The sequence below is a fragment of the Parasteatoda tepidariorum genome, chromosome 2 (genome assembly GCF_982258835.1).
Source record: "Parasteatoda tepidariorum strain Cologne lab strain chromosome 2, Ptep-v5.0, whole genome shotgun sequence".
Classification (NCBI taxonomy): Eukaryota; Metazoa; Arthropoda; class Arachnida; order Araneae; family Theridiidae; genus Parasteatoda; species Parasteatoda tepidariorum.
Window position 1 is genome coordinate 60,142,467 of NC_141756.1, and position 22,481 is coordinate 60,164,947.

The 22,481-nt window shown below is 29.0% G+C and overlaps 1 protein-coding gene across 1 annotated transcript in view; it reads left to right on the forward strand.

Annotated features, from left to right (window-relative positions):
• The window catches only part of Zw10 (Zeste-white 10 kinetochore protein), a 33,429-nt gene extending 15,436 nt beyond the window's left edge, over positions 1-17,993 (forward strand). Inside the window, exons 4-8 of the mRNA XM_087157405.1 lie at positions 11,177-11,337; positions 12,669-12,844; positions 12,925-13,122; positions 15,571-15,842; positions 17,567-17,993. Coding sequence (XP_087013531.1) covers positions 11,177-11,337; positions 12,669-12,844; positions 12,925-13,122; positions 15,571-15,842; positions 17,567-17,797 — 1,038 coding nt within the window. The 3' untranslated portion in view covers positions 17,798-17,993. The remainder of the gene's footprint in view (positions 1-11,176; positions 11,338-12,668; positions 12,845-12,924; positions 13,123-15,570; positions 15,843-17,566) is intronic.
• The last annotated feature ends 4,488 nt before the right edge of the window (positions 17,994-22,481 follow it).

Genomic DNA, 22,481 nt, shown 5'->3' on the forward strand with positions numbered 1-22,481 from the left:
TTTTTTCAAGTTAATGAAAATAAAAGAAAAATTTTAATTTTCTTGTACCTTTTGTCATATTATAAATCAAAATTATGTTAAAAATAAAAAAAAACAACTTCTAACCAGTGAAGGAACAGGCATGTTCCTTCACTGAGAATAGATTTCCCAGTGAATGAATAGTATGTGTGAAATATGATTTTACTTGGATAATTAGTAGTTCAGCGACATAGAGGACTCCTAAAATGCAGTTAAATGTTGCATGAATAGTTCCTATAACTATTTCATTTAAATATGCAAATTTAATTGCTAAATTTATTTAAAGAATTATAATAATAATTAATTTATTATTTATCTTTATAAATGTAGTGATTAGTTATTACATCATACCTTAGACTCCTTAATAAACTATGTTTATTAACTAAATATAACAACTAAATATAATAATAAAAGCTTGAATGGAATCTTTGCAGGATTTTGTGCCAATAATTAGCTAAATTATTATCCTATTGCCGTCTTTAATGTCCTAACGGGAACTGGTAGGAAAAATCCATTTAAAGACAATTATCTAGGTGAAAAATGGGTGAAGTTTTTTTAAGGTGACATCCACCGATAACTCAGTGCAATGCGAAGATAATTTCAAAAGGCAAAACTTCCCTTAGAGAATAATATTCGAAATACTGGTTTTAAGAACTTCAGAGAATCTTTAGGAGGGAAGTAGCACTGGCATCCTTTTATAAAGTGATTGCATTTACAATGCGAATGAAACAAGAGTTGAATACTGCCCTTAAACGGGAAAAATCTGCGGCCTTAAAAATTATAAGGATTTATATTCTAAAGTACTTAGGAAAGAAAAAGTACCTCCATTGGTAGTTTTTCCTTACAGAAGAATTCGTAGAGATACTACAGAATCAGTCCCTGCTACATATTTCATTGGAAAAAGCTATTCATGAAATGAAACGATGACCGCAGCAACATTTTACAAATATATTGCAAATGTTTCTACCCATGGCTAATTAAAAATGCAATCAAATTCCTAATTTTGCTTCTTCTGGATAGGTATAAATCTCATATCAATTTGAAACTGAGCAAGTTTTGTTCCTCAAAACAAATTTTCTGGTTTAGTTTTCTACGTAATTCTTGGAAATCTCGTTAGATCTTGAAAACAAAAGAATTGTAAAACAATATGTCTAGAAAATTTTACATCAATTTTTAAATAAGATTTGAGGCATCAACTGATGAAGTTAAAATGCTTTTATGAAATGCGATATTTTTTCATTCGATGTAGAAAACGTTGACTGTAACAAAACATTCGTTGCATGCAAAACAGACACCAAGAGTTAATGAGCAAGACAACTTATCAACAAAACACATGCTTCGAGAGTAACGATGCGCTATTTCTTCAGAAGCTTGAGAAGGAAATCTCACAAGCTATGTTGCAAATTTTTAAAGGAACATTGACAGAAAAGTTTAATCTCCCAAATATCCAATAGCCTGCGCTTTTCTCAATATTGAAGAATTTATTTCAAAAAGAACAATTGTATAATCAAATTTTGGCTCTGAAGCTGAGACAACTAACATTAATAATGAAAGTATCTTGAAAACCGATTTTGAGATAAGTCCTCTTGAGGCATTGTTAGTTGCAAAAACGATTGGTTTCATAAGTAACTACTAGATATAAGTCAATGAGAGATGGGTTTTACTCAAACTTCGAAACTCCTTTTTCTCATTTATTATCCAGTGAGGAATTCTGGAAATGGAACTGGAAAATCAAAAGAAATTTCGAAGATACATTTACATTGGCCAAAAATTTGGAAAAAAGAGGAAGGTTAAATCAAAAGAAAAAGAAATAAATTACTCATGACGAAGAGAAAAAAAATACTTAAAAAGATTTAAAAAAAAGCTTAAAAAATATGAGGAAAAGATTAAACAAAAAAATGATCGAATTATAATAATAATAAAAACGTCATCAGATTACACAATGATAAACATTCATAATTTAGAACGGACTATTATACTGTGAGAAAAAAATGAAAAACATTTTTTTAAAATTATGTATTCAAACATATTTTACTTTCCATTCCATGACTGAAAAAAAAGTAAAATTTTCCACATTAACTATGGTTATATGTCGTAATTCCAAGAAAAATCTTGTTTTTAGACATTTGTGTGGCCTATGGATTCTTAACGAGCATCAAACATTATCAAAATTAAGTGTTCATTCTCTGGAAAATTTAGTGTTTATTCACTGGTAAGAACTGTTCCTTCACTTGGTCATCTTACTACTTATTATTTAAACCACCAAAAGCTTAAAACAATATTATGTAAGTTATCTAACTTTTTTTACATAATTTGCATTTAATAACAAATATGTCGAAACCATCATTTAGCTAAAATTACAAATTTTGAAATTTTTATGAATTTTTTAAAGGCAAGCTAAGCTTAAGTGTTCCTTCATTGTTTAGTTTACCCTATAAGATGTTGAGAAATTTGCGATGTTGTGAGAGATGTTTAAAAATGTTGATTACGTATTTTTATTAATATTTATAAAATATATATTCAAGAAATTGATAAATATATTATTCCAAATCTATGCATACGTATGTATATTATTGAAATTGTATCAGTTATTGAAAAACAAAATAAAAAAAATAAAAAATAATCATATTAAATAAGCACAATCTGGTGTATTCTATCAGAAGCACGCTTTTTTAAAACTAGACATTTGTTGAATAAAGTGTTTTTTATTCAAAATTCTTTACTAAATTGCAAATAAATTATTAAATGACTAAAAAAGAAACATCGTATTTTATAGTGTGAAAGAAATAAAAATAAAAAGATTAGCAAACGATTATTAGCAAAAAAAATATGAATGAAATTTTACGCTACGCGCGCGAAGTCAAGTTCCTCCCAAGTTTATCACATTTTAATATTAATCGCCCCAATTAGTTATTTCTTTATTGTCGCCAAATTATTTTTTTAAAAATAATTAATTTTAATTTTTCTCAGCTTCTAATAAATAAAAACAGTTGAAACTTTAGATTTTTCAATTGAAAAATATGTAGATTAATATGGTATAAAAAAATTCATACCTTATAATTCAATATTTTTTCATCCTCACTTTAATTAAATAATAAAAAATAATAAATAATTATTAAAAATTATTTTTTGCATGAAATTGTCTTTGGGTAAATGAGTTTTATGAGTGAGTGCAATTTTTTTTGAATTGCTTCATTAGTTTTGAAAATATGACTGAAAACGCAAAAAGCAAAATTAACATTAAGGGGTACGAACTTTGAATCGCTCTCCTGACCAAACTATGGGGACCACATTTCCCAGATTGCGGCTACCCCCTATATTTTGAAGATAAGAAATCCAAATATGTAAAAAAAATGCATGTTTATTCAGAGAAAGTACGTTTTTGTGTCTGATTTCGTAACTTAATTAATAGTTAGCACTAATTAATTAGCATATTTGAGGTCACCCCCAGGAACCATTAAGATTGACACTTTGTTCGTGAAAATCTGATCATTAGAACGAAAGTTATTCAGGGTGATTCGTTTTTTTTTTTTTTGCGGACTGTACATGCATACTTACAAATATTGAATGAGTTTAAAATATATCTATGTATGAGCGATTCTACGTATGCTACTATGTATGGCGTACATACGTATATGAGCGATTCTACATATATATATTTGTCTACATACATACGGACTTGCATGCATTTCACGTGCATTAATGAATTGTATTTATATATGTACGTTCATTCTACGTACATCATAGATACAAACTGAATAAGCATATAGTATCCAATTGTAATTACTTATAATCGTATATTTTATTTACATGTACAGTGCCCGCCGTTTATTAAAATCACTTTCGTTTTATGCTCTTTTGATTTTATTAAGCGGCTGATTTTATTAAGAGGCGATTCAGCATTTGAAGAAAAAAATCACATTTTTAAAATATATTCTAAATGCACACACTTCAAAAGCTGAAATAATGACAACATTAATGGTTTATTCAACTAATTTAATTATTTTAATAAAGTAAAACCCTATATAAGATTAAATTTACAAAACTTTTGCAAAAAACCGATCAATGGTTGCTTGAGTTGCACTATTTAAAATTAACTTTTCAACATCATTTGAGAGTTTATAGAAGTTTTTATAGTTTTCGATATTTCCTCCTCTTTGTTCTAAAGCTTGCCGCAATACATTAAGTGCTTTTCTGACTTCAGTTGAAGATGGCACTGATGAGTTTATTTCATCTTCTGAGTCTGATTCCTCCATTTCTTGATTGGAAATAACTTTGCAATTTTTGATGTCAGTAACAATTTCAGAATCAGATTTTTCTCCTGATGTTTGTAGGTGATCGTCAATAGCTACGTAACATGAAAAATTCTCGTCCATATCATTTTCTTCATTGCTGAGCATTTCTTCGAAACAGTTATCAGCTCCATCACCAGTGCTTAATCCACACTTTTTAAAGCAATTTGATATTGTTTGGGTTGAAACAATGTCCCATGAGTTACGAATCAAATGCATTGATTCCAAAATCGTAAGGGATTTCGATAGTTTGTTTGCAGTTAAGAGTTCCGAAGAGCTGTCACAGTCTATGTCACTAATGATTTTTTGAACAACCATTTTTCTGTAATGAAACTTGAATGATCTTATGATTCCCTGATCAAGGGGTTGAATAATAGCTGTAGTGTTGGGTGGCAAAAACACTAATTTAATGTTTTTCAAACTCAAGTCCTCATCAGCAGGGTGCGCAGAACAATTGTCTAAAAGTAAAACGACCTTTTCATTTTTCAGCTCCTTGTCCCATTCAAGAAGAAATTTTGTGAAGATGCTGGATGTCATCCATGCGTTATAGCTGTTGGCATAACTGGTGGGCAGGTGTTTTACTCCTTTAAAACATCGAGGTTTTAAACTCTTTCCTATCACTAAAGGATTTTTTTTTCACAGTTCCTGTCATGTTGCATGTTAGCAGCACGGTTAGTCTTTCCTTCATTTTTTTACATCCACCAGTCGATTCATTTTTAAACAGCAGTGTGTGTTCAGGAAGTGCTCGGAAAAATAATCCTGTTTCATCTGTGTTGAAAATTTGCTCTGGTTTATAGTCTTTGATGAGTGTTGGCCACACGTCATTTACCCAATCAGCGGCAGAGCTAAAATCAGCATCTTGCTTTTCACCATGCAATTTACGATAGACAATGTTGTTGCGTTCTTTCCATCGGGTTAGCCACCCATCTGTAGCTTTAAAATCAGAATCACCAAATAAGTTAGCAAAGTCCTGTGCTTTGTGAAATAAAATTCCACGGGAAATTGGAATTCTTCGTTCGCGTGCATTTTTGAACCATTCTAACAGAGCCATTTCAATTTCCTCCGATTTTCCTTCACGCTTACGCTTTCTTGACAGATTTCCATTCTTTTTTATTTCCTCAGAAATATTTATCCTTTGTTTCAGAATGTTGAAAAGAGCAGTTTGGGAAATCCCTAATTTAATTGCAGCTTCACGTTGACTACATTTAGGAAGCTTATCATAGTTTTGCAACACTTCAAATTTATCTTTAAGACTCAAATCCTTCCTTTTCGGCATGCTGATAAAATTTAGCACCAAACGAACTTAAAAATGATATGTGCTCTAACTATAATTTACTCAAATGGCCTCGCCTAAATAATATGGAACATGCGCACAGACAGTTTTTGGAAATCTATTCATGTTCTCTGTTAAGATAGATAACAAAAGAAACTTCTTTCTCTCCCTTCTATGGTTCATTCAATAAAAAGTAAGATAAGAATTCAACCCCTTCGACCCCCTGTTGAATGAGATGGGTTTCTCCAAACTTCATTCAAGTCAAGGAATTGACACTGTTAAATTGATTTCTATGAACTCGCCGCTTACCACCCACATTTTTCCTTAACTCTTACACTATGAATATCGCAGGAAAGTGCTAACCACACCAGTTTCACAGGCTTGTGAGTAACTATTGCTTCTTCTAAAAAAGTCTTTAAACTTCGAAAAATTAAAATTTTATAAATAAGGACAAAAGAAGCTGAAATATCGCACTTTTGATTTATTATGTAGTCAAAATTTTGATTTTAAAAAGCGGCGGTGTTGATTTTATTAAAGGATGTTTTTAACATGTATTAATATTGTAACGATTCGGGTCTTGCTGATTTGATTTTATAAAGCGGCTGATTTTATTATCCGGTGATTTTATTAGCGGCGGGCACTGTACTCGTAATTACGATATTTTATTATTAATTATGTTTTAATTACATGTAATCTTGTTCGTGTACATATTTTTGTATGTAATTCTATGTTTAAAAGTTTTAATTTAATTAACCAAACAATAGTAAAGTAAACAATTCATTTACGTAAACAATTTATGCATTGTTTTGAAAGTATTCAATTAGCTACAATCCATATTAAAATGTAATTATGCTCACTAATCGTGTTGTAATCATATATATCACAATTATTTGAATTTAATATTACCTGTAATTGTTAGATTATGATGACTTGCAGTTATGATTTCTTGTAATCTTACTTTATGATTACAATACAAGTAATCACGATGACTTGCAATCCTGGGGTTGATTATTTGTAATTCTGATTATCTGTAATCAATTTCTGTTCTAATTATAAATACTCATAATCATGGACGGATCGTGAATTTGTGGGGCCGTGGGCTGAAACTACTTAGAGGCCCTAATAGCCATTTTGTCAAAAAACTGTTTTCTATAGTGATGTAGATAAGTATATAGAAAAAAATAGGACAATAAAATAATTAATTTTATTAATTTTTTATTTATTTATTTTTATTTGTATATACAAACAGCAACTGTACAACATGATTGCTAAAGAAATTAATAGGTTATGTGTAGTTATGTTATATAAATTATAAAGCAACCTTTCTGCATTTTTGTGCTGCAAATTCCTTTATTTGCTCATGACATTGTAAGTCCTTCGTTAAATTACAATTTATGGAAAGAACTGATAAATGATTTAGTCGATGGTTCGACATTGTTGTCCTATATTAGTTTTCTATATGACATCCTGGAGAAAGAGCGCTCCGCTTCACAGCTAGTGATTGCCAAAGTTAAAAAAATCTTTAAGATAGTACAGCAATTTGGGAAAACATCAACAGGTTTCTTTTCATGAATTAGCATAAAAATTTCACTGCAACAGGTGTAAGGCTCTGGCTTGGACTGAAGTAAATAAGATTTTAACTGAATGCACTCATTCACTAAAGGCTCGTATACGTCATCTGGATAATAATCAACAATATTACGTACACTTTCCAGATCTATGTTTTCCATATTTTTGTCTTTCAAATCCATAAAAAATTTGAATTTCTTGCCATACATCTCATAGACATGGCTCCTTTTATTTAAATCCATGATCAGCTTTTACAACGCAACGTTTAGCTTGTCTCTTTTAAAAATTTTCTGCGCTGTATACTGAGAATTTATCTGTAGACTTATCTGAAAATTTTGGAGTAATGTGTCTCTTGTTTATGTCATTGTAGTCTATTCCCACACTAGTACTTAATTTTTTTAGCTTTCTCTTCGTATTCCTTTAGCTTCTGATCTGATTGGTGCTTTATGTTGTTCACGAAGTCTTTTAATGACACAATTAGCTTGTTGCTTTCACAAATATCTAAACCTGGGCTCTGTATTTTTTTATTAACTAAATTAAATCTCCCCAAAATTTCTTCTCTAAAAAATAATCAAAATTGCAGTATCGAGTTAAGCCATTTTTTTGAATAAATTTCGTACCTCTTTCCGGAAATCAACTTTCTCATCATTTTCGCTGAAACTTTCGAAAATTTTCATAATGTCATCATAATTATTTTTCAAAGCTTTGACAGCATCATAGTGACAAGACCATCTGATCTGGCTTAAACTTTTTAACTTAAATTTGAGTTTTGTTTCACGATTTAACAGTTCCACCCTCTGAGTCGAAGTAGAAAAGAAAACATATATTTTTTGCATTACTCCAAAATTTCATGATTTTCTAAACAAGTTCCTATGTGTTTCCAATCAGAAAATCCAGTTGTGTATTGAGAAGGGATTTTCAGGGATGAGATTTTTTTGCTTTTTAGCGGATTTCCGCTTTTTTCACTTTTATCTCTTGAATTTCAGCTTTTTTATAAAAAATTCAGATTTTCCAAAAATTTCACTTTTTTTATAAGTATTCCGTTTTTTCAGAAAATTCACCGATTTTCAAAGAGAAACAGAAAATTACAGAAACTACATAGCTACCAATCCTTTCTCATTTTTACTTATTTTAGCTATTATCTCCCCTTTTTCACGCAGCAGATAAAATTTTCCGAATTTTTTACCTGCCCTCCAGATAGATCCGATTTTCGTAGTTCAAACGATGCTGTTTCTGACAAGCCTTTTAGAGGTCCCGAGCCTGGAATCTACTAATATCTCGATATAATCCATAAATCCATAATTGTTATTCATATTCACGCAATTTTACGACCAACTATCGTGATTCTTGTAAGAAGTAAATTTTTTATTTAATTAGTTACTATAAAGGTGACTGTTTTTCTCACGACGATTATTAGTATATGCAAGTTTTACAACATCAGAGAAACTGGAAGGGAATATATTCAAAACTTACATTCTGTGGTTGCAAAGAAGAAAAAATAGGATTAGTCACAAGATGTTTGAAGATGAACTAACGACTAAATATAGCAAACATAAAAGATATAGCAAACAAAAGCAATCATTTAAAAAAGGATTTAATTTAAATTTATTATTTTTTTTTTTGGAAAAAGAGTTGATTAACTCATTATCAAAATTTTATTTATAATTGCTGTTATTTATGCTATAAAATGCAAAATTCTTATCAAATAAAAAACAATTATCTAAACAGTTGCTGATTGTCATGTAATTTTTCAAACTAAAATAGCAATTTTTGTATGTTAAAGAGTTACTATATATTTCTACTTCACTGTTATTGATATGTTTCAGAGGGCTCTAGTTAGATTAGACTATAATATGAACATAATAATTCGGTCCATTGTTAAAGTTTTTTTTCCCCAATATAATTTAAAAAGTAATATTACCGATATATTTGCTATAAATCACATAACAGTATTCATTAAAAGAAATGAAATATTAATGTATATTCTCAGTAGTTTTAATTTGCTAAACCAGGTAGTTTTTCAAGTAATAATTGTCTCTTATGTGAACTGAGGAAAAATATAATTTCCAGCTTTATTTTTTCAATTGGTAATTTTTATTTTCACTAAATGTTAAGTATCAATGTAATCATTTATATAATAATAGATTAGTACACAATTGTATGTCAGCACATTATTTATTACCTTAAACTGTCTGGAATTTATTATTATAGGGTTGCGCTTGCGTAAAATTTACTATCCTGGAAATTCAGCTTTTTTGCCTTTTTGCTAATCTCATCCCTGGATTTTAGAAAAAAGTTTGCAAGTCAAACAAAAAACAGTATCAACCCTGGTTGAATAACATAACATAACATGAATAAGATCTTTCCTGTGATTGACCATTTTCATTTTCTTAATGAAATACCTATTTCAAAATGTTCTGTTTTGTTCTTTGTATTTCTTTATTGAAGCTGAATATATATATTTCGGATCTTTATTTTGAAAGTCAGTCATTTCATGTCAGAGTATGTCATTAATAAAATCATTATTTAGCAATTCTGACCACAAGCCCAGGTCAACATATTTCTCAAACTTAATATTCTCTAAATTTCTTTCCGCCTTGGTATTACTGTCCTCTTGCTGAACACCAATATAGTTTTCAGTGGGATCAGAGGATTTCTGGTAGTCAAGACAGTTATTAGTAAACTAAGCAAGTTTGTCACTTTGACGACAAGAACAGAAGTGTGGGGGAAAAAATTGCGTTGGGCGGCTCTGTGGGAAGTCCCCCGTAAATAGACTCGAAAAATTCACTGACCAAAAGCAAGTGACTTTTAATTCCCCGTTCTGTTCGATAGACGTGTACATGCATGTGTTGATTGATCTCAGGGTTGCCAACCTTATAATAGTTTTTTTTTTTTAATATTAGATATTTTTTAAATTCCAAATATCACCTATTGTTTTCAGTGGGGACTGGGGCCCTTTGTATCCACGGGGCCCTGGGCTGCAGTCCAAAAAGCCCTTAAGTAGATCCGACCCTGCTCATAATAATAAGAAATAATAATTATTTGTTACTGTGATTACTTGTAATCATGATCATTGCAAGTAGTTAATTACTAAGCAATCATTATCCGTAATTACATTTGAAATCGATTGCTATAATCGATGCGCAACTTGCAAAAAAATAACATAATGCTTGCATTTTTCGCTGTTTATTCAAAAATTTAATCAGAAAAATTAGTCATGACTAATAAATTTATTTATCAATCATCATTCAAAAATTTGCATAATGAATGATGAATAATGACTAAATTACGTAGGAATAATTATTCAGAATAAATTTATTCTGACGAAATTTAATCATGAATAAAATTTCCGTGAATGATGCCCATCACTGATGTATATATGTGTATGTTACCGGTAAAGTATGAAATGCCAGCATTCTATAGAATGCCTAGCCATTGTATATAATGCCGATGTTTTTAGGCACGGTATGAAATATCAGAAGTGTTACATACTTTCCCTTGGCATTATATATAATACCCAGGCATTTTATAGAATGAAAAATGTTATTTAGGCAAAGTATGAAAAAAATGTCCTGATGAAGTAATGAGAGTTCAAATGATGATGAGTTATGTAAATGAGAGTGCCATTAAAAATAATTTATTCAAAATGTGTAATGAAAGTTGTACAAAACGTAATTTATGCTTTCTTATTAAAGAAAACAAAATTTTCATATAAAAACCGCTAAGTGCAAGTGACAAATTCTGAGCTTGAGGCACATGTTAAAAGTCTGTGCATTGCCACATGATATTCAAAACGAATAGGAGATTTATTTTATACTTTGCCGGTTTCTCATTTGGCATTCTATAGAATGCCTAGGAAATGTGTGAAATATAAATCCTTTTATGCATTGCCGGCTAGTTTTAGGCATTACATACAATGCCTAGGCATTCTATAAAACGCCGGACTTCAAACTTTGCCGGTAACATATATATTTGATAGATCTGTTGAATAAGTTAATTTTGATAGTTAAAAATATTTTTTTAGGACTTTTTAAGCCGATCAAGGTCTTGCATGAAAAAAAATCTTCACCAAACTATCACAGTTGGGGTTCCAGAAAGCCCTAAAATTAGAGATGTGGATGACATGACTGGTACTAAAGATGGACTAAGCCAGTTCACATTTTCATTTCCTCAATGCAAAATCAGGTTAGAATTATAAAATAAAATGATATGTATTTTAAAAGTCTTTGACTTCTTTAAAAGCTTAGATATTTGTTATGTCTAAACGTGACTTTGTAAGATAATAGAATTATCTTTTCAAGACTTAATAATTTTAAATGATTTAGAACAATTCTTTTAAACACAAAAATGTGTAAATATTTAGTTTAGTTTTTTAATTACTTAAATCAGTGTTCCCTAACCTTTTTATCACCGCAGACTTGCCAACGCCTGATAATTTTACCGCGGCCCTCTGTGGGGGGGGGGGGGTAACGTTGATTGTTTATATTTTAGATTATTTTGATTTATTAATTTAATTTAATTGTATTTAAACATGCCTTCAAAATAAAATACAGTAACAGCAAAAAATAAGTATAAAGTGATTTAACATTTTAACTTACTAGAGCGTTAAATCAATGAGAACCCTAAGCTTGTTTCTTTGCAATGAGACGGTTCCATCTGGGGATAATCGAAGACAATGATACATTACAAACATTAAAAAATTTATGTCACTACCTTCAGGGGCCCCTTTTTTTAAATAAATAAAATTTTAATAGAACACAGATATTTTCAGGGATGAGATTTTTCCGCTTTTTAGCGTATTTCCGCTTTTTTCACTTTTATCTCTTGAATTTCAGCTTTTTTATCAAAAATTCAGATTTTCTAAAAATTTCACTTTTTTTTATAAGTGTTCCGCTTTTTCAGCAAATTCACCGATTTTCAAAGAGAAACAGAAAATTCAAACTACATAGCTACCAATCCTTTCTCATTTTTACTTATTTTAGCTATTTTCTCCCCTTTTGCACGCAGCAGATAAGATTTTCCGAATTTTTTACCCGCTCTCCAGATAGATCCGATTTTTGTAGTTCAAACGACGCTGCTTCTGACAAGCCTTTTAGAGGTCCAAAGCCTGGAATCTGCTAATATCTCGATTCTTATTCACACGATTTTAATATCAAACGTAGCTTTTCATATTTGCATTTTGCGATTCTTATTCACGTGATTTGAATATTGTATGTTGCGATTCTTATTTACGAGATTTAAAAATCCGATATTGTGATTCGTATTTACTCCTTTTTAAAAACCTATGTAGCAATTCGTATTCATGCAATTTTAAAATTCAATGTCTTGATTTGCTCATGCGGTTTATATCATCAACATTGATTTTCGTATTTACCATTTGATCAATGGACCGGAGGTTGGGAACACTGACTTAAATGACTGATTTTACGTTAATTTTGTAAATGGATTTGATTACTCTCTAATTGCAAAGTGTCTTTGCAACACATAATTAAAAGTGTCCTTTTATTTTTTCACAGTGAATCAATGAAGGAATTAGTTATGTTGCTATATGAAGTTAAAGATGAAGCGAAAAACATTGATTCTATCTATACTCCAAAGTTATACTACATTTCAAGGGGGATATGTGAATTATATTGCTCGGTTGTACCTATCTGCCACAAAGAAGAAATAGCTAATATTCCTCAACAAACTGGTATAAAATTAAACAAAATATCATTTTGTTTACCTTATTTATTAATTATGCCTATTTGATAGTTATTTCTTAATTTACAGCCATTTTTCATAACAATTGCATGTACCTGGCTCATAATTTAAGTTTATTGGGTTCCCTTTATGAGAACGACTTGCAACAAAACATTCAACTCACTTATATTGATATCATACCGGAAATAAGAAAATTGGGAGCTGAAGCATTTTTGACACAGATGAGACAACAGAAGCAGCAACTTCTGCAGCTACTGCAAGAACAAGGTACATATGCAATGCAATTTATATTACATTGGATACTAAACTTTTAAGACTAAAACCATTTCACACATTAATGAGTGAAAGTTCATTAAATATGTGATTGCACAGATTTTATTGTAAATCTATGTTTCTTAATCCCTTTCTCCATCGTAATTGCTTTGAAATTTCATTTGATTTTTAAAATATCTAATACAGTAGGGAACCGATTATCCGGAATGATCGGGACCATCGCTATTCCGGATAACTGATTTTTCCGGTTTTCTGAATCGCTACAAAAAGCCGTTTTTTTATTGTTAAACCCAACTAAAAATAGAAAAATATTTAGAAATAATCTTAAAAAGAAGAAAAAACGATGAAGTAATACACTAATGATTATTTCTAAAATGATGGTAAGGTAAACATCTTTCAAAAAAGAAAGAAAAATCCTAAAATCTTATAAAATTTTTTTTTTAAATAGCGGGAAAATTTATCGAATTTCGTTCCGGTTTTTTGGTTTTCCGGTTTTCTGATTTCCGGATAACGGGTTCTGTACTGTATTTCTAATAAGATATTGCGATTTCGGGATTTTGAATTTATGTAATGATTTTTTGACTCACTTTATTTTTGCCAATTTCACCATAAATCCAATCATTTTCGAATTTTTTTTTAAACTTTTCTTTTATTGGCAATTATAACTGCTAATTTTTATGAGGTTTTTAAAATCCTAATACATTTAATACAATAATGTGAGTTCTAAATTATGCATTTAACTTATCACTTTTTGATTTGCTTTATTTGCGCCGATTTCATCATAAATCTCAATGATTTTAAATTTTTCTTTAATAGCAGTGATTGATATATTTTTCCTTGTGATTTTGAAAATTCTATACTTTTACTAAGAGGTTATTATGATACCAGAGTGTAAAATCCCACATTTAAACAATCATTTTTTGACAAGCATTGACTGTGCTGGTTTCATCATAAATTCAAGTTATTTTTAGGCAGCGATTGCTATACATTTCCACGTCATTTTAAAAATTCAGATTTTTATTGCAAAATAAGAATTATAAATAATTACATAAATAATGTAATTCTAAAATTACATTAATAACTTACTATGTAAAATGAAGCAGTTGTTTTTATGTTTAATTTTTTTTGTACTAACTTCTTTGAATCAGGATTTAGTCAGTTATTGGATTTAATGAGCATTTTTCTGTTTCCTAAGTCTTTTGTTATGCATGGAACCTACTGTAGTGTTCAAATTTATTAACTTATTTTATTTTCACTAGCTTATTAAATTTTTGCAGGAAACTTTTAGAAATATGATATGTTTTCTGTTTGCATACAGAAAACTCACATAAATGATCTTTGAAGTGAACTTTTTTGCTATCTTGAAATATACAGTATGTTCCAGGATTATTGAAACTATTTTTAATGTGAGGTAGGTGACATCAAGAGGAGTTTGATATTAGAAACTCAATTTTCTTAAAGGTCTTTGTTCTCCAGAAGCTGGATTTGTTCATGAGAGTATTTTATAAGCGTCATGTAACAGCTGACCCAATTTTTAAATTTACAACTACTAATGTTTAACTTTGTAGCCTTGCAATTTTGAACCCAACCCAGAAGACAAGGGAATTCATGGACGAAGAATTGGGTGAAATTTGCTTCTGTGGAGGACTTTTTGATGGAACTAGCCCGCATTTGTATTGCATGGAGAGGAAAACCTCCCGCGGTAAGACTGGTGGCAAGGGGACTCTAAGCCGTGATCCGTCTACCACTAAGGATATTTCACGTCAGCACTGTGATCAGTACAAGCCAGATGTGGATTTCGTATCAACTGGGATTCGAACCCAGTTCACCTCATTGGAAGGCAAACGCTCTATCCCCTGAGCCATAGCGGCTCAAATACTAAATATTGCACTGATTTAATAATTGATTAAAATTATTTATACATTTATTCACTCTAAAGAATAAAAAATTAAGAACTACTGAAACACATGTCGCAACAAGAAACAGACCTGTATTGCCAGAATCATTTTAGCTGTCATCGCCCACAAAGAAGTAAGCAAAAATTTTCAAACGCGGAGCGGGCTGATCAGATTGACAAAAGGAAATGAATGAGCAGCAGAAAGGTTGCTCGCCAATTTGGAAGATTGATGACAACTGAAATAACTGCAGCAATGAAGGTCTGTTTCCGCCAATGCTCTTGTGAACAACACCATTTCGTGGCGAACGAAGACATGAGATTGTAATCCTGATTTTTTATGAAGTCTCTTGCCTTTTCTTAAGTTTATAATCCTGGCACACTTTACGTGTGTGTGTGTATGTATATATATATATATATATATATATATATATATATATATATATATATATATATATATATATATATATGCTATTTGAATACTTCAGTAATTGTACAAAACGTTACACAATTGATTTTTTTAAACATTGATTTTCCCTATATTATAGCTTGTGGTAGTATGCTTATTGATGATGGAGCAGTTATGAAGGCTGAAAAGGCTATTCGTCAATGTCTGTATCAATTGCAGTTACTGAAAAAAGTGTGGTCTGATGTTTTGCCTGTTGAAGTTTATTTTAAAGCAATAGGAACTCTGTTAAATACTTGTTTTGAAGAAATGATTATTCGAATATCATCCATGGAGGACATTGCGGCTGAAGCTGCTGCTCATTTAGATAGTACTTTTGATATTTTATTAAAGCAAAGCCCAGATCTATTCATGGTAAGTAACATACACCTTGCGTGAAATTTCTTTTTCATTAACCAATAACAGAACAGAAGCATTTTTGATCTTGTCAAACGTTTGACAAAAAAATGGTTGAAACGTTTGTCAATTGTTGTGTTCAATTTTCATTTTTAGTTTGGCAGTGGATGGTCAGGCAATTTTCAAAAACATTATTTTCTAAATATCCTTACATGCAAGGATTCCAAAAATTATGATTCATCTGTAATTATTATTTTTTCAAAATCAAAGTTATGGTTCAGTAATAAAAATCATAGATTTTAAGAATTTTAGTACAAATCTGTTTAAAATGCGCTTTTACCATAACTACCAAGAGTTAGGAAATTTTGTTGCTTGCAACCAATCTACAATATTTTTTTCTTCTTCTCCTTAAGCAATTCTAAATTATTTGATTGACGGAATACAAAGGATTTGGTAGAAACAAAAAATAAAGGGTAGCAAGAGCAAAAAACACTGTCTCATTTCTCCCTCTTCCATCTATCTGTTCATCGCCAACAGCTCATTGTGCAGCTCTAGTGTGATGTAAAATAACAACAATAACCATCTGTCTGTTTTTAAAAAGGTAATAATAGCCAGTTAAAAATTAACGCTGAAACGAGACGACTGATACTAAGTAATCAGTTTATCATTTTACGATGAAATATAAAATTCCAGAAATTTTTTTCAATCCTGTATTTTTGCTTAAGTAATATTCTTTTTATTTAATAGTGAAATTCATGAATAATTTTTTTGATATTGTTACCAAAAAGATATATTACTGTGCCTAGGATTTACTGATAAAACTTAGGATTTACCAAAGTGACTTGATAAAAGTCCAAAGTACGCTTTAATATGTTTCCATTTCGGACTTTTACCAAGCCTTTGCTCGTATTGGTGTAATTTTCAAGATCAAGAGTGATCTATATTTTTCTTAACAATTAGAAAAAATCGTTTACTTAATTTACGATTTTATCGCATTTTGTAAATGCTTTGTGCGAGCCCTACAAATGTGTTTATTAGAAAGAAGGAAAACAAAACTTTGTATTTTTGTTCTGCACTGTACAGGTACAGGTTTCTGGAGTAGAAACACTTAACTAATTTAAACTAAAAAAACCATGTGGTTAGATTTGAATTCTTTAAAAAATTTTATTTCAAATACGAAAACTAAAAAGAATAAAATTTAAAGAATTTTATCTAGTTTTTTATAGAGTATGCAAAAAGAAATTTGACAATTTTGCATTTGCGACATTCATTTTTGTATACTGAATATCTCTTAAAATATTAATGCTAATTCAAAACAATATTATTTATACATTGAATTGATTTTAGATATTAGTTTAAAGAAAATATCATCAATGATTTTAAATAGCACTGTTTAGCTAAAATACAGCATAAAACCGCAACTTATATCTGAAAACATGGGTAGTATTTGTTTCATGACGTATGTTTTTTGATATTTATAAAAATATTTGTTTTTTAAATTGAATTAATATTATTATTATTATGATACATCCACCTTGATATACACGTAAAAAGAATACTCACTACTTGAATGCTAGGTCAAACAATAAATTATAAATCAATAACAGTCAAGTGAACACATATGCTAGTCAAATGGCAAAATATAGATAAGATACAATAACTTAGAAGTTTCGTTGAAGGAAACATAAAACATGTTTTTTTTCTTTGCTATACTTTTACATATTACTTTTTGTATTTTACAGACTTCATCTTCAGATAAAAGAAATTTTGTCCACTTTTATGTGAAAAGGTGGTTTAAATTCCAAGAACTTCAACTAATTTTAAGTGCAAGCATGAGAGAAATTGTTGACCGGTGGTCTAGTGGCAAAGGTCCTCTCGCCACCCACTTTACTTCTGAAGAAGTAAAACATCTAATTAGAGCCTTATTCCAAAACACAGAACGCAGAGCAGCAGCACTAGCAAAAATTAGATGAAAACTGTCATGCAATAGAATAATATTGTCAAATGTAAATTTAAATATTTTTGTACTTGTTAATGTATATTATGTACTTTAATACTAATAATATTTTGTACTTTTGTTAATGAATGAATCAGTGAATTTTAGCAAATGAATGAATCAGTGATTTTTAGCAAATGAATGAATATTAATAAAGATCAGTTATAGCAAAAGTTATTTAATTTTTCCTTTCCCTTATTTCAATAGCATACTTGCATCTCAGGAAAGTCATTTTTATTGTAAAATAATACAACAAGTATTTAATTTTTTTAATAAAAATGTTCAAAAAAATTTTGTTAAATTTTTAGTTGAATATAGTTTTATGAAAAAAGTTTAGTTTTTAGAAAATTCCAGTTATTAAAATTTTTAAATTTTAAGGCCTTAATTATTAAGTGCAAATGCAGTCAAACCAGTATGTCACACATACAGGGTTGGCTGGTTTAAACCATTCGAGCACAGTTAAAACCACATAAATTTTTTTCAAATAATAAAGCCGTTTTTTTTTTTTTTTTAATAAGTGCATTTTCTATTTATATAAATTTCTTTTGTTTGAATGTACCCAAATGAAAAAATATGTAGTTATATTAAATTTTTATAATTTTGAGTTTGGAGTTTCTAACAGGAATTTGTATTACTTTAAATAAACATTAATCTGTAATTTTTAAATGTTAATATAGAATCGAAGATCCATAAAAATACCTATGTAGGATAAATTAATGCCAGCAATTTTAAAATGAAATCCTGATGTCTCATAAAAATTCTAAAAATAAAGTAGACCATTGATTTAATGTTTTTGTTAATTTTTAATATTAGTTGATTCATGTAGTTATTGAAAGAGTTATAGTTTTTCAATTTTTGTTTTTTGCTTGTTAAATATACATAACGCTTGTTACAATCAAAAGTATAAATAGGAATGAGGTGTTTTCTAAATTTTATTCTTTCAGTTTAATTGTTGTTATTTTTTATTACTAGGGTAAACAAATTTGTATTGTATTCATGTAATGCACTTATATTCATATTATAATATTTTTAGATTGAAATTTTTGTACTATAAATTTAAGAAAAAATTGTTTATGAAAAAATATTTCAAATTTATTTTAAATATTTTTAAAGTTACTTTTTTCAAAATTTTTTATTTTGAAGTAGGCAAAGAAAAATAAGTTTTATTTGAAGTTCCATTATATTAAAATAAATGACAAAAAAGTTATTTGTACTTTTCTTTCTCAAACTTAAACATACCTTTGCTATTTTATATGTTTATAATTAGTCATTTGTTTCGTTTTCACCATTCATTAATTTTAGATATTTCTTAATTCAAAAAATGTATTGTTTTTAATATTAAAATTTTTATTGATTCAAAATTTTTTTTTCCATCCAAACAATTGATATCAATGCAACAATAGCTTTAATTATTATACTTTCTTGAATTCCTAATTATATAATAGTATGTATTATTAATTAATATTAATCAATAGTAAAAAAAAAATTAGTTTCAAATGGTTTAATTACATTTAATTTAGGGGCTTACAATATTATTTAACCTTTTGTTTTAAATAAACCATAAGAAACTTGCCTTAAACCAAAAAGGCTTTTCCACATTGCCAAAATTGGTGTTTTGAGTTTAATGGCGTGCTCACCTTATTTGGATGTCATCACACATTTCAACTGTATTTAAGAGTAATAGTAAACAGTGTGCATGTGTTGCTATGGCGACAGCTGCTGTTTGATAATTTTTTTAGAATCCTTTTAATTTTCACCAGCAGACATTTTTAATGTATATACATAACAATAATTTAAAGTATTTTTATTATTAAATTATAATTACTGTCTTGATGGTGATTTCAATATAAATATGAATACTGACAAAGGAAAAGTATTTTGTGACGTCAGACATCAATTGAAACAGTTTTTGCAACCCATGATTTGAAATGTGGCGTTCAATTAAACTCATATTTTACCGTTAAGATACAAACATACATTTAAGTAATGAATGTATAATTGAGGGTTTGCCTATGCCAGGCTGGAAGTCTAAATATTAAAAATTAAGGACGAAATTACTTCCAAACTTAATGACAATTTAAGGATGCTGATTCTCTAATGGGAGCAATTTGTACAATACCAGAAATGATTGTACTCCGGAAAAAAATCCTGATCTTTTGCTAACCGTGATCCGGAAATCCAAGGTCCAGAAGTTTCAAGAAATCGATCACATTTATGCTTAAAAATTCTACTATATTTTGCTTAAAAATATTAGAACTAGGTAAATATTTTTTTTGTTAGAATAATAAATGTGATTACAGATAGAAGTAAACTTATACATAATTATTCATTTAAATAATGCTGCATATAATTTATTTAGAATTTCATGTTTTGAAAATATCCATGATTTAAATTTATAACGATATTAATTTTTTGAAGTGGGTCATTAATGATTTTACTCAAGAAATTTTTAGGATTTTTGAGTTAGGCTCACAATCACCCCTGCTATACCAACATGGATTCGCAGATATACAATTGGTAATAGTATTAGTAGTTCCTGCACTTAAGTGGAAAAAGAAACATTTTTAAGAAAACTCAGATTTTTAGGTTATACAAAAATTTCAGTTTTTTTATTTACAAAAAAAAGAGAGAAAATAGTCTAAAAATGGAACATCGTTAAGTTATAGCTAAAAACCAGGATTCTCCAGTGAAAAACAGAGTATGATAATGAGCGTATAACATTTTAGAATTTGAAATTTTTTCCATTCTTTTTTAGATAAAATTTATTCTTTCTGTTAACTTAAACAAGAATTTCAGGGCATTTTTTTAAAAAAGGAAATTAAGGACAACTTAGAGCTCTGCAATGGGATTGTTCCCACAGATTCAAACTCTTTTGGCTCTATAGGAACTCCAAGTCCCTATAAAATGGCTTACAATTGTTTCTAAAATTATTCATGATGTCCACCTCCTTGTCTTACTTCAAAATGAAAAGAAACAAAAAGTGCCAGAATCGAAATTTAGTGGGTATAGATAACAATATTAAAACTGGACACCATGGCAGTTATCTATTAACAACTTGTTTAATTAATCAAAATTATAATAATTATCTGCCACAAAATCAAAATTTTTTCCTGATGAAGCTAAAATTTCAACCCAACAATCTCAAAATAAACCTAGATTATATAAAGTGACAAATTTAATAAAAATAAACTAAGTTATTTGCCCTGCCTGTGATAAGCTAGGGATCACCAATGCTTATCATTGGAGCAAAAATTGTTCATTGTCAAAAACAAGAGCATAAATATAAACAAGGAAGTGACCTAACACAAAATTGACAATTAATAGTATCCTGAAAAATTAAAAATGACAAGCACCCAATTTTAACTAATAAAACTTTCTAAATGTCGATATAGGTAGAACTCTAAAGTAATTACAAAATTATGCCCATAAAAAGAAAGAAAAACTATGAAAATGTAAAACAAAAAGTAATTTGCAACATACCAAACATGAAATTTAAAAATAGGAAACATTGTTAATTTTCCTATTTTAAATAATGATTTACCTTATTCTTTTTTTCGTTTTTAAAGCTTGTATTGCATTTAAATTAATGATAGTGTGAAACAGGTTGTTATGCAAAATTGAAGAAAACTGATTTATTTTTCTGATTATAATTCAAGATAGAAATTTTACAAACTTTTCCAAATATTTGTTATTGACATGACAAATATCAAAGGAAATTATAAACAAAGTGAAATAATGGTATGGCCCTTAAATATCATCCATTTTATATATTCCTAAAATTGTGTATTTTTTAACTTCTAATTGCCTCATAAATTTTAAGTTAGGAATTTATTTTCAGGGATGAGAGTAGTCAGAGAGTAAAAAAGAGGAAATCCAAGAATATATATATATATATATATATATATAAATTGCACTTTTTTTGTCTAATTTTTGTTCAAACTTGTAATCCATGTGATTATAAATCCCGATATGAGGCTTTTAAATCACGTGCATATAAAACTCTACATCGAATTTAAAAAATGCGAAAATACAAATCATGATGCGTAATTTTTAGATCAAGATGCATAATTTTAAAATCGCGCGATATTACAACCGCAAAAACGAATCACGACATTGGATTCTAAGCTCGGGTAGCTACATAGGGTTTTAAAAGCTCGTAAATATAAACCGCGAAATTGGTTTTTTAAATCTCGTAAATAAGAATCGCAATGTTCAATATTTAAATGGCCTGAATAAGAATCGCAACGTTCAACTTTTAAATTAGGTAAATACGAAAATCGATGTTTGATAATAAAATCGCGATTTTAAAAATGCAAAAATACAAAATACGATATTAGATTTTTAAATCTCGTAAATACGAGTCATAATGTACGATATTTAAAAAGCGTAAATAAGAATTGCAATGCGCAACTTTTAAATCAGGTAAATACGAAAATCGATTATTGATATTAAAATCGCGTGAATAAAAATCGAGATATTTGCAGAGTCGGGACTTGGGATTTCTAAAAGGATTGTTTGAGTTGTTTCTTGTTTACACAATAAGTAAAAATTTACAAGATAAATTGAATGAGCAAATAAATATATGCTTTCTCTCCAGAATACAAGAAGCAGCGACGTCTAAATTACGATAATACGAGCTATCCGGCCGACGGATAAAAAAT